General features: G+C 37.7%; 1 protein-coding gene across 7 annotated transcripts in view; it reads right to left on the reverse strand.

Moving 5' to 3' along the window:
• LOC130916974 (rho GTPase-activating protein 42-like) overlaps positions 1–12763 on the reverse strand; it is a 247007-nt gene that overhangs the window by 34910 nt on the left and 199334 nt on the right. For all 7 annotated transcript variants that reach the window (XM_057837983.1, XM_057837982.1, XM_057837981.1 and 4 more), the window contains one exon: positions 6823–6901. In XM_057837983.1, the coding sequence (XP_057693966.1) occupies positions 6823–6901 (79 nt within the window). The remainder of the gene's footprint in view (positions 1–6822; positions 6902–12763) is intronic.

The following is a 12763-nucleotide window of genomic DNA, read 5'->3' on the forward strand; positions in this document are numbered from 1 at the left end:
TTAATCCAGCCAGTTTACTTGATCAAAACTCGGAAAAAACCCATTGTAAACAAAACATTATTTGACAGCCATATTTTTCTTGATTTAGGTGATTAATTGCCAACTTTTAGATGTATGCGTTTAATAAGAACAAATAGTAATATTGAATAGAATAATCTGTCACATTAATCGGAATTTTTCTTTGAATATTGGCTCAGATATCTGTATGTACAGTACAGGCCAAAAGTTTGGACACACCTCATTCAATGCAACGCAAATGAAGGTCCCAACCCCAATGATCAAGCAATAAATTCCACTAATCAACCATGAAAAGTAAAGATGCACGATAATATCGGTTACCGATAATTACCGGCGATAATGGCAATAATGACATCACACAGATAATCCAGATAAACAAAAATTCAACCGATAATGCAATCTGATAATTATATACTTGATTTAGCCTCCAAATGTGCGCAAACGAAGCAGTTTTGTCCACTTCTCCACTGCCGCCCCCTCAACCCATCCTCTCTCAAGCGCGCGCCTCCGTCCGGAGCAGAGCCATGCCCCGAATATGCCGCGGCGAGACGGGTGGGGCGGGCGGATATAACACTGGTACGAACGTAGCTGCTGCCGCCGCCACTCATCTCCGGTGGGAGGTGATGCCGGTCGAGAGACGTTTTTTGACCGGAAGTGACCGGATAAAAAAATAATGCAGTTTATACGACCACCATTCTTCGTGAAAAACATGCCGATTACATAAGTTTCACCACGGACATTTGGACAAGTGATGTCAAGTAAGCATGCTTCGGCACAGTGGTTAGATGATAATTGTAACATGCATCAAACCACTCACAAGAAATCAACCAGACCAGTAATGCATTCAGCACGCTGTAAATTTATGACAACTTAATCAGATCATTCTTCTTAAATCTAGTCAAATAATTTTTCCCATCTTGTTTTGAGTGTTAAAGACTAATTAACAGATGAATGCTCCAGATTTTTCCATTTACTTGAAGTAAATATTGCCACTTGTTCTTATTAAACACATACATCTAAAAAATTGTCATTTTTTCACCTAAATCAAGAATAAAATGCTTTCAAATAATGTTTTAAACATACATATTCTTGAACATTTTTTAACATTTCTGACTTATTTTTTTAGGATTAAGTGTAATAATTTATTGCTTAAAATTACGCTGTTAAGCTTATTTTCAGCTAGCTATTTTCCTTCAAGAAATCTGAGTGAAATATACTTGAAGTGCTGGTAGATAATTTCACTTATTTCCAAAAGGTTTACACTGAAAACAAGGGAATTTAACTAGTTTTAAGGAGGTGTGTTTTTGCACTGTAGTAATGTTATATGTCAGGAATGGCTTACTTTTAAACACATTTTTGTGCAACTTAGGTATTTAAGTAATCGTTGCCAAAAGTTTACCATCACACAATGTCAGACAATCTGTATTTAGATGTTGGAATTTACTACTTGTTCACATTTGATGTCGAAAAAAGGAGCAATAAATTTTATTTTTGCACAGTAATATTTTCTCATGTGTATACTTTAAAATTTTACAATAAATCTTTTAATAGAATTATCGGCTTGACATTATCGGTTAGAACGAGGAGGAAATGATCGGTTATCGGTAACGGTTGAAAAATGTATTATCGTGCATCACTAATGAAAAGGCATCCCTGTGAAGTCAAAAACAATTTTAGGTGACTCTCTCTTGAAGCTCATCAAGAGAAGGGCAAGAGTATGCAAAAACGTAATCAGAGCAAAGGGTGGCTACTTTAGCATACAAGATTATCATGTTTTAGTTATTTCACCTTTTTTGCAGTACATAATTCCATATGTGTTCATTCATAGATTTATTCCCTTCAGAGAGAATTTACAATGTAAATAGTCATGAAAATAAAGAAAACACATAAATGAGAAAGTGTGTCCACTTTTGGCCTATACTGTAAATACACTGCAAAAAAACACCTCCTTAAAACCAGTTAAATTCCCTTGTTTTCAGTGTAAATCTACTAGAAATAAGTGAAATTATTTGCCAGTGCTTCAAGTAAATTTCAATCACATTTCTGGAAATATAAATAGCTAGCCAGCTGAAAATAAGCTCAAGGGACCTATTTTAAGCAATGAATTAGTACTGTATTTTCTGCACTATAGGGCGCACCTAAAAGCCTTAAATTTTCTCAGAAACCAACAGTGTGCCTTATAATTCGTTGCGCCTTATATATGAATCAATATTGAGCTGCAACAGGTCTCAAAGCAACTCTGAGCTCAGCTTCATCTTGAATAGAATAGAATAGAATAGAATAGAATAAAATAGAATAGAATAGAATAGATAGCCCTTTATTGTCATTATACAGTTGTACAATGAAAGTGTGGAGAATCTCCCTTTACAGTGCTGGAGAACTTAAAATCTCAAAAGTGACTTGCTTTTTTTAGTCTTGTCTGTGTTTTCCGCCATATGCTTTTTTTTTTTGTACTTGAGTAAATTTTTTCTTAGATCCTTGTTTTTTTTAACTTAAGTAATTTTTGCACCTCTATCTGTACTTTTACCTTACTAAAAAAGTGAGTACTTAATTCACCGCTGTTAATTACCCACTTTCATTAAACAATTATTCAGTTTATTTCTTATCAGTTAATAAATATGTAAAATTGAAAATGAAACATTTTAAAAACTGATTTTTTTAGATGGTAAAGAAAACAATTGTGGTATGATGCAAGGGCGTAGGTTTGCATAGGGACGGTAGGGAAATAACACTACCAACTTTTCAGGATGCTCAATTTGTCCCCTCCAACTTTTAAGCAACCTTACTTAAATTACATTAGGGCTGAACTATCGATTACTTTAGCAGCCGATTAATCGAGTAATCGGAAAAGGAACATGAAAAATTAAAATACCTGAGCTGAGCCTCAAACGGTATTAAAAATAAATAAATGAGGATCTATGTACAACAAAAGAACAATTGGTTAACTTATATCGCAAAAGTCCGCTAGCTTAAATGCTATAAAATGCTAACTTTTTTTTTTCAATGCTCTGAACAAATGGTTCAGACTCATATTCCCACAAAAAAACAGCTATATATACATATAAACTAAATTACAAATGCATTAAAAACCATTAGCCCAAAGAAAAACTTAGCTTACGTTGGTCTTAGTAGTAGTAGTAGTAAGTAGTAAGTAACGTAAAAAGACGTCAATGTTGTGGAGGTAGGGAAAACACCACTGATTTTGCTACTGAAAGTCCAACCTGCATCGAGAGTTAGCATAACATTAAACTGTGTGAACTTGCTAATAGGACTGAGCAATATTGGAAAAAAACTTACATTGCGACTTTTTGGGGGTTTGTGATATATTGCGATATACTGTATATTGCAATATTAAAACTAGAATAATTTTCACCTATTGACTTGAATAGCTTTGTTTGGGCTGACATTGGTTGACTCACCATGACCACATTGTATTCATATAATACAGTTTACTCCAGGCTAAGGGGATTCCTCTACGAATTATGAAGATTGATATATATAAAAGGGATCCAGGAGACCATGTGTCCGCACACTTGCTGCTTTTATGAAGCAAAACAAAAGTTTACATGTTAAAAAACAAACAAACAAACAAACAAACAAACAAACAAACAAACAAACAAACAAAAAAAAAATTGCACTTCCTGTGATAGGACTATTGCGCATGAACATATTGTGATGGTGATGTTGAAACGATATATTGTGCAAAATGTGGTTAGGCCAGCCTCCAAAAGGAAGAACAAAATCAAGCTAGCCATCCCCTCATTTGGATCATTGTTTGCAATATGTGCATTACAGTAATGCAACGCGGTGGCTTCAGAGTGCAAGTCCCTTTATTTAAAAAATGGGGAGCTGTCCAAGAATGGGTCCCCTTCAGGGGGACACTGACATAAACATGAACTGACATAAAAAAAAATCAAAAAAATCTGTGAAATGAAATCACGCATGAGAATTTGATGAGAGTACTTTGGTTCGAGTCTTGGGGTAGTCTAATATGCCTCAGATGTAGATCGGTCCTCGGATATCTCGGATTTTTTTCATTAATTTTTTTTCCCATATCATTTTTATACAGGGGTGAAAGTGGTTAGAATTTCTTGCCAGAACTCCCCGACATGAAGGTCACCACTGAGCCAGGAATTTTGTTTTTTATTTATTTTTTATTGAAAATGAACTGAAATGCAAAGAAAACTTTTTGGTCAGTTATTTCTATCACACATACAAAAAATGATTTTCATTCACAATTTTTGCTAAATAAATGTTAACAAAAACAGTTGTAACCCCAACCTCCATCTCCTAATTTTTATTTTCCCTCATTTCCTACATACTTAATGCCAAATCTCAATTTTAACTACTTAAGAACATAGGATGTGTGGTATATTAAAACTGAAGATAATGTAAACATGTATTTTTTTATTTTTTTTTTTAAATAATAAAGATATAAGTAACCTACACTCAGAAAAATAAGTACAAATGACTTGTATTATGCAGAGTGACATGGGATATATTTTGAAGATTGCGCAAACATTGACTTTTTTAAATCACGAGGAAATGAATAAGTAGCCTAACAGAAATGAACAAATATAAGTCCAAAGTGCACATTGACAGCTAAGATGTTCTGAACCTCCCCATCAGAGCAAATAAAGCTAAATATGATAAATAAGCCACCTTAACTCTTCCCTTGCCTTTAAAGATTTGATCCATTTTCTGTTGCATTGCCCTTTTTTTATTTTTTATTTTGGCTGTTTAAGAAAAACATGCACATTTGAACTCATCAGAGCAAATTATCTGGTCATCACATGTCAGTATGTCAGCCAATTGAACGGATAAATGAGTGCAGGCGTTTTGCTTTGCTGCATGCATTCGCACATTGACGTGACTCGTCATCGTCAGACTCAGATAATTGCTGCAGCTGGGGAAACCTCCGTGCCGTCTGTGGAATAAAATAAATGATAAATATTGGAATAGAATAAATAATAAATATCGGTGGAAACGGATTACGCTACACAAGCACTTTGTTATGCTTGTTGTTAACACTTGTGTATGTAAATATGATGTTGGTACATTGTTTTCTTCTTGGAGATTTAATGCATGTGTGGCAGTTTTTTTTTTTTTTTTTTAATTTAAATTTTTTTTTATTTTTTAACAAAGCCTTTTGACAGTCGCCGTCATATTTTCGGAATCAAAGCACCACATACCGGAACAACTTCCGGGCCTGAATCTTATACCCGAACTGCGTTCCTGACCGTACTCGCCCACTTTCACCCACTTGTTACAATCAGGGCCAGCCCAGCCTATACACAGACTATGCAGCTGCTTACGGCCCCTGACCACTAGGGGGCCCCCAATCTGGCAATTGTTTAATTTATGGTAAATGGTGTTATACTTATATAGCGCTTTTCCACCTTTCAAGGCGCTCAAAGCGCTTTACACTATCTCACCATCTACCTACTGGTGACGCAGCACCAGGAGCAACATGGGGTTCAGTATCTTGCTCAAGGACACTTAGACGAGTTCATCAGGGCGGAGAATCGAACCCACGACCTCTGGTTTGGGGGACAACTACTCTACCACTGAGCCACGCCACCCCATTTATATTCTATTTTGTTTTCTACAGTTTGCCTTATTTGACATTTTTGAGTTTTGATACTTGATTACAAGCTTAAAAAAATAAAAGTTCCTTAACTTTTCTTTCCTCTTTTAGAAAAAGGTTTGGCGCTGTCTACTGTAAGTACTGACAATCATTTGGGGTGAGAAGTTTGAAGTATGCAGTGCAACAAAATCTGATTAATATACAAAATATGGACGTATGGGTTGGATTACATGTATGGGTTTCACAGTACACTGTGACGAAATGGTGGGCCAAAAATATGGGCCCCTTTGCATTATTTTGCTTAGGGCCACCAAATGGCCTGGGCCGGCCCTGGTTACAATACTTTAGTTTGAGTCTAGGGGTGCTCCAGTGTCACCCAGAAGTTGACCCATTCTTGGATAGCTCCCTGTTTTTTCTTAAAGGGACTTGCACTTCAAAATGTTTGAGTAGTTTTTGAAAACAAAGGTTTGAATCGAACGTTGTATCACCTGAACCAATACACATAAGTGTTAGTATAAGTCAATACAGATTTATTTTGCATTGATCATTTAGCCTATCAATTAATTAGGTTTATATTTGTGAGAAATGTAGCCCTGACCCCCGTTCACACAATTTGATTGGTCTTATAAATGTCCGGTCCCCAGCAAAAAGTGTACATGCAGGTTATGCTGTGATATCGTCCCTACCAATGTTGAGACCAAACATACGTCCTTGATATGATGTTACAATTTGAAGTAAGAGTGGGATAACAATTGATTGATATACTCCAGTGGAACTAAAATAGTTGGCCACAATACCAGGAATACGTGAGAACGAATTTTAAATTCATAAATTTGACAAAATTTCATAAAAGGTCAATTTTATGTATCTTTATAAATGCATTTTAGATTTAGTTAACCTTCAAGTAATCATTTCTGACTAAATGAATGAGGATAAACAGAAAAAAATGGATGGATGGCTAAAAACACACGTATTTTGAACAGTTATCACCTAATTTTTAAAATGAACCATTTCACACATTTTACCTACATATCTACAATTACATGGCCTACTTGTTAAGTTTGTTCTGACCATCCTAGACGGTATATGAGGTAGACTGCAACTTCCCACAGCAGACACATGAGGGAGCCCGTGGAACACGATTGAGTATTACAGCAGTCTTACAACCAGTTTGTCTGTCCTGCAGGATGGTCAAGAACACCGACGGGATTCCTTACCGGCTCCTTGCCATCCATGGCCTCCAGCCACAGCCTCCTGTTAGACTCGGACAGCGCCTGCAGCGTCATCACACCATGCCTGTGGGACCCACCAAAAAAAGAAAAAAAAAATCACTGGTTTCAGCTCGATTCCATTGCCTCGGGGGCATTTACAGTGGTCACTGTGACCACGATTTTGCCGGTGCTTCAAATTTCACACTTGATTGATTCAAAGCTGCATAATTCCAGCGTGATTCACAACTGCACACCCAACATGCATCTGCTTTTTCATGAGACGTGTGGCTTAATCAGTTTCTCCACATAATTCATGTTTTTATTGCTCAGGAAAAGCACTCTCAGCCAAAATCAGCTTGAATAAGCTTTAGCACACCTGCGTCCCGAGTGAGAAGCGCAACAGAAAATGGCTTGAATATAATACTAGTCCTTCTTGAAAAATAAGCATATTGTGATGAAGTTAATTTTTTTGTAATGCACTGATAAACATTAGACTTTCATATATTTTAGATTCATTACACACAACTGAAGTAGTTTAATATTGATGATTTTGGCAAAAAATTCAAGAAAAACCAAAAATCCCTATCTAAAAAAAAAATAGCACATTTCATCTGACCAATACAATAAGTGTTTTTCAAGACAAAAAAAAAAAAAAAAAGAGTCAACCTTCAATTAATTTCATCAGCGATGCACTCAATACTTGGTCGGGAATCCTTTTGCAGAAATGACTGCTTCAATGCGGCGTGGCATGGAGGCAATCAGCCTGTGGCTCTGCTGAGGTGTTATGGAGGCCCAGGATGCTTTGATAGTGGCCTTAAGCTCATCCACAGTTTTGGGTCTGGTGTCTCTCAACTTCCTCTTCACAATATCCCACAGATTCTCTACTTTAACACACCTAATATCAAATAAATAACACACCATAGTTTAATGAAATGAAGCAGAATAGATACACAACGCCATCTTATCACAGAAGCCCAACGTATGTGTCACAAGCAAGATTGGCGCAGCAACTCTTGCAATCAGTTCACCCGACCACTCCAACGACAAAGAGCAGGGCTCTCTGTCCTAAAACAAGTAGCGTCTCGCCCAGCCCGGATAACAAAGTTGTTAGCGGGCGCTTGGGACGTCAAGACCAGCGTCGAACCACGTCCCATCCACGCACGAACCTAACCGCCCAAAACCTGCCACAGCAGGATGATCCCGAAACAACACCCTTCGGCCTGGCCCACTCCACTGCAGCCTTAAAAAACACTGGACACTGAGATAACAAACAGATTCGCTGCTCGGAAACTTTTCTATGTAGCCTTGTTTTGGATCGAGCATTGTTCCTCTGTCGTCTGTTTTTGCCTTGTTTTTTGACCATTGTCGACGAATAAATTATCAACCTGTTTTCGGTGAGCCTTCTTCAAACTTTTGGAACATGAAGTCAGTACAAAGGGTTAACATAAGAGGTGAACGCGCGCAATTTCAGCCCTCCCGGTTGACTCACAGAAGCGGTGAGCAGCAAAACACCATTTCCATTCAGCTGTCGCCGTTTCCGTGCGGCTTGGCCGGGGGGACGAATTCCTTCACAGACCAATCGAGCACAGTAATGCCATGGTCAGTAAACCATTTACTAGTGGTTTTTGCACTGTGAGGAGGTGCCAGGTCATGCTGAAAAATGAAATCTTCATCTCCGTAAAGCTTTTCAGCATATGGAATCATGAAGTGCTCCAAAATCTCCTGATAGCTAGCTGCATTGACTCGCCTTTGATAAAACACAGTAGACCAACACCAGCAGCTGACATGGCACCCCAGACCATCACAGACTGTGGGTACTTGACAATGGACTACAGGCATTTTGGCATTTTCTTCTCCCCAGTCTTCCTCCAAAGTCTGGCACCTTGATTTCCGAATGACATGCAAAATTTGCTTTCATCTGAAAAAAGTACTTTGGACCACTGAGCAACAGTCCAGTGCTGCTTCTCTGTAGCCCAGGTCAGGCGCTTCTGCCGCTGTTTCAGGTTCAAAAGTGGCTTGACCTGGGGAATGCGGCACCTGCAGCCCATTTCCAGGTTTGTGCAGGTCGCCCAAGGTCTGGAATCGGCCCTTCTCCACAATCTTTCTCAGGGTGTGGTCACCTCTTCTGGTTGTGCAGCGTTTCCTGCCACACTTTTTCCTTCCCACTGAGGTGCCTTGATACAGCACTCTGGGAACAGCCTATTCGCTCAGAAATTTCTTTCTGTGTCTTAGCCTCTTGCTTAAGGGTGTCAATGATGGCCTTCTGGACAGCAGTCAGGTCGGCAGTCTTGCCTATGATTGTGGTTTTGAGTAATAAACCAGGCTGGGAGTTTTTAAAAGCCTCAGGAATCTTTCGCATGGATTTTGAGTAAATTTGTTGATTCAGATTATTAGGTAAGTAACTTCTTTAGAGTACCTTTTCATGATATGCAAATTTTTTGAGATAGGGATTTTTATTTTTTTCTTGACTTTTTTTGCCAAAATCATCAATATTAAAACAATAAAAGGCTCAAACTACTTCAGTTGTGTGTAATGAATCTAAAATATATGAAAGTCTAATGTTTATCAGTACATTACAGAAAATAATAAACTTTATCACAATATGCTTTTTTTTTTTTTGAGAAGGACCAGTATAACAGATTATATAAGATTTTTTTTTTCTTATTAATATTTCCATATTAGAATTAAAAGTGGAAAACCTGTATTGAAGTAATAACTACACAAAGAAACCAAGGTAAAGTCACTCTGATAGAATCTATTGAATAACTTTTTAATGTGTTTGCGTTTCGACACACTTGAGACTTTCATAGATTTCAGCTTCAAATATCTTTATTATTTTCCCCCATTTTACAGTCAAGTCTTAATCTGACTAAAAAGCAAATTATACCAGACGCGTTTGTGGTCCAGTCCGGCAAGATATAGAGCCAGTCCGTGTCCATTCTATCCTATTGTTCAAATTAAACCGGTGTTCGGCCATTCCTTACTATGCGGTGGAACGTCCTACACAATGCTCAGCGCGCTTGCGCAAGCGTCCGCACGCATGTGCACATCGGTTAGAAGACGCGAGTATTCACTATTTTTGTTTTTAGTTTTTTAGAACCTTTTCATTGCCTCAAAAATACTTTTTGCATATACTACCCTCTCATACTTTTAACCATTGTGTTTTTTTGTGTTAGGTTTGAAGCAGTTGACCACATTAGTCACGTAGCCTATTTAAACCGTCCTTATTTGACATAACCAGTGTCGATAATCTTACTTTAAAAAAGTAATTAATTATAGTTACAAATTACTTCTCCCAAAAAGTAATTGCGTTAGTAACTCAGTTACTTGAATGGTAACTGAGTTAAGGTTTAAACTGCTGAAGTTTAAAGGGTTTTTGGGACAACTGGCCCCAGCCCAATTCTGTACCCTAAACTTAACTAGACACAGGGGTATTGCAGATATTGCGATAACTAGATACAGTGGGGCAAATAAGTATTTAGTCAACCACCAATTGTGCAAGTTCTCCTACTTGAAAAGATTAGAGAGGCCTGTAATTGTCAACATGGGTAAATCTCTTCCACATTCATATGTTGTGAATCAACCGTTAAAGTTGTTAAAATTGCTCCCGTTATTGCATTAGTTCTCTTCTGTCTACTTTCGACATGTGTAAGTTTTTTAAACTGTTTCACTATTTAAAGATAGATTTAAGTCAAGATTTTGCCGATTTTGGAGCATTTTAGATAAAACGTTACTTAGGTTCGCGAGGAAAGCTCTCTACAACTGAGCCTTCCTGAGAAGTCTTCTGCTTTAAGATGGCGGCTGTTTACTAACGCGTCTAGATCTTTATACATGTTGCTAATGCCGCCGTGTCTGTCATTTCCATAATGTTCTCTACAGTATATGTACCGTATATATTGGGGATGTCCCCGATCCGTTGACGTGGTCGGAAATCGGGCCGATCGCACCTTGCCTGGCACAGCCAGACTATTCTCCCTGTATTTTTCAAACACTGTGAGAAATAGTCTGGGACCCAGCCCATTAGCGGCCTCTCGAGCAAGGTACAAAATCAATCATCCAATTAGATTCGTTTATTTGCGTGACATGTTCTTAACGAGTAACGTCACTCTTGCGCGCTGAAAGTCGTGTCTACAACAACACAGATGGCGAACAGGAGAGCTGAGAATCTGTTCCAATCTCGGGTAAAACCAGTTTTAAATGACCAAAAACACATCGAAACAAGTCATTGACAACAGTCAACATGGCTCGCGCTAGCCATGTTGAAAAAACTACTCCATTCTCCGCTCACGCTGATTACTTGTCGCTTTAACAACGTCACGTCTGCCCGTCGCTAATTGGTCCACTCCGCTGTCTGTTTGCTGTGGCTTGCTCCGGTCGCCAGACTCAATCGCTGGAACAGCGGTGAGTCTGGTATACCAGGCAAGATCGCACCGGTTTTCAGAGGATCGGAATCGGGTGAAAAGGATCGGGTTTTTCATTTAAAAAATATATACAACAGGATTTCCAAAAGATACAAAATATAGCTAGTGCTGCAATGATTCAACCGATTAACTCGAGTAATTCGATGAGAAAAAAGCTTCAAATCAAATTTTGCTGCTTTGACGATTCATTTAATTAGAGTGATGTTGTAATGGTTTGTTTTGAAAGTGTTGCATTTAGTATTGATTTGGTGGATACACTGCCCTCTAGTGGAAACAGTGAATATAGCATAACTTGTCTAACATGGCTGAATCTAGCTGCTCCCTGTAAGGACCAACATAAGGTGTTTTTGTTTGAGCCAGTAAGCCTTTATATGCATTCGTTATTTCGTTTAGAAGTATATTTAGCAGGTTTTATTTTTTTTGAGAACAAGTGAAGATTTGTTAAGAGCATTGTAAAAAACGTAAGCATTTTATAGGATTTAAGCTAACAGACTTTTGCTACGCAACTTAGCCAATTGTTCTTTTGTTGTACTCAGATCTTCATTTATTTATTAATAAGCTCATGTATTTTAATTTAGTTTTAAATGCATTTCTTGCTCTTGTGAAGTAAAAGTGCAATTCTGCATAGTTTGAAGAAACACTCAGGTATGTTATTTTGTATTCCAATTTAATGCTCTTTTAAAAAGTGCAATCTTAGCAAACTATTGTTTTACATCTCCTAAGTTTAGTCTGCAAAGCATTAAATTTTCTTGATCTGATTACTCGATTATTTGAACTAAATAGTTGATAGAATCATCGATTATTTAAATATTCGATAGCTGCGGCCCTACGTTTTATATGCAACACACACAACACTTCCAGAAAAAGTATTTTCGGTATCAGATCGGGGACTCTGTATCGGCAGATTCTATATCTATAAATGCACACACACATTTTTTCGTAGTTTGTGATTTTATTTTAATATATTTGTTTAATTGAATAAAGAACATTATAAGTGTCTAAAATATTAATATAAGCAAAATTAATAAAAATGAATGAAAACAGAAAACCACTGGTTATGGCCCCAAATAACACTGTAAAGATAATATTTTTAAACTGTGAAGACTGGCTGTGAATGGTCATTTTTCAGTGCCATTCACAGCGTGAGACGTCCAATCCACTGACTGGGAAGGAAAGTGAATTGGACGTCACCGTCAGTGGCGGCCAATTATTGTCGATAAAATGGGTTAAAAACTAAACTGAAAGGTATTTTCATCTCAAATGTGCATAAGAAAAAAAACAATGAAAACTTAATTGAAGCATCTTTTTGCCCCAGTGAGGCAACAAACAAGGCAGTAGAGCAGGGGTGTCCAAACTGGTCCTCAAGGGCCGCCGTGGGTCCTGGTTTTTGTTCCTACCGAGCAAAGACCGTTTTACCAATAAGGTTTCTGCTAAGACAATAAGCACCTGACTACAATCAATGGATTACACTTGTGTAATCTTGTGTAAAACACCAGATTGGTCCAAAAAAATCCTGCACCCACTGA

The sequence above is a fragment of the Corythoichthys intestinalis genome, chromosome 6 (assembly GCF_030265065.1).
Source record: "Corythoichthys intestinalis isolate RoL2023-P3 chromosome 6, ASM3026506v1, whole genome shotgun sequence".
NCBI lineage: Eukaryota > Metazoa > Chordata > Actinopteri > Syngnathiformes > Syngnathidae > Corythoichthys > Corythoichthys intestinalis.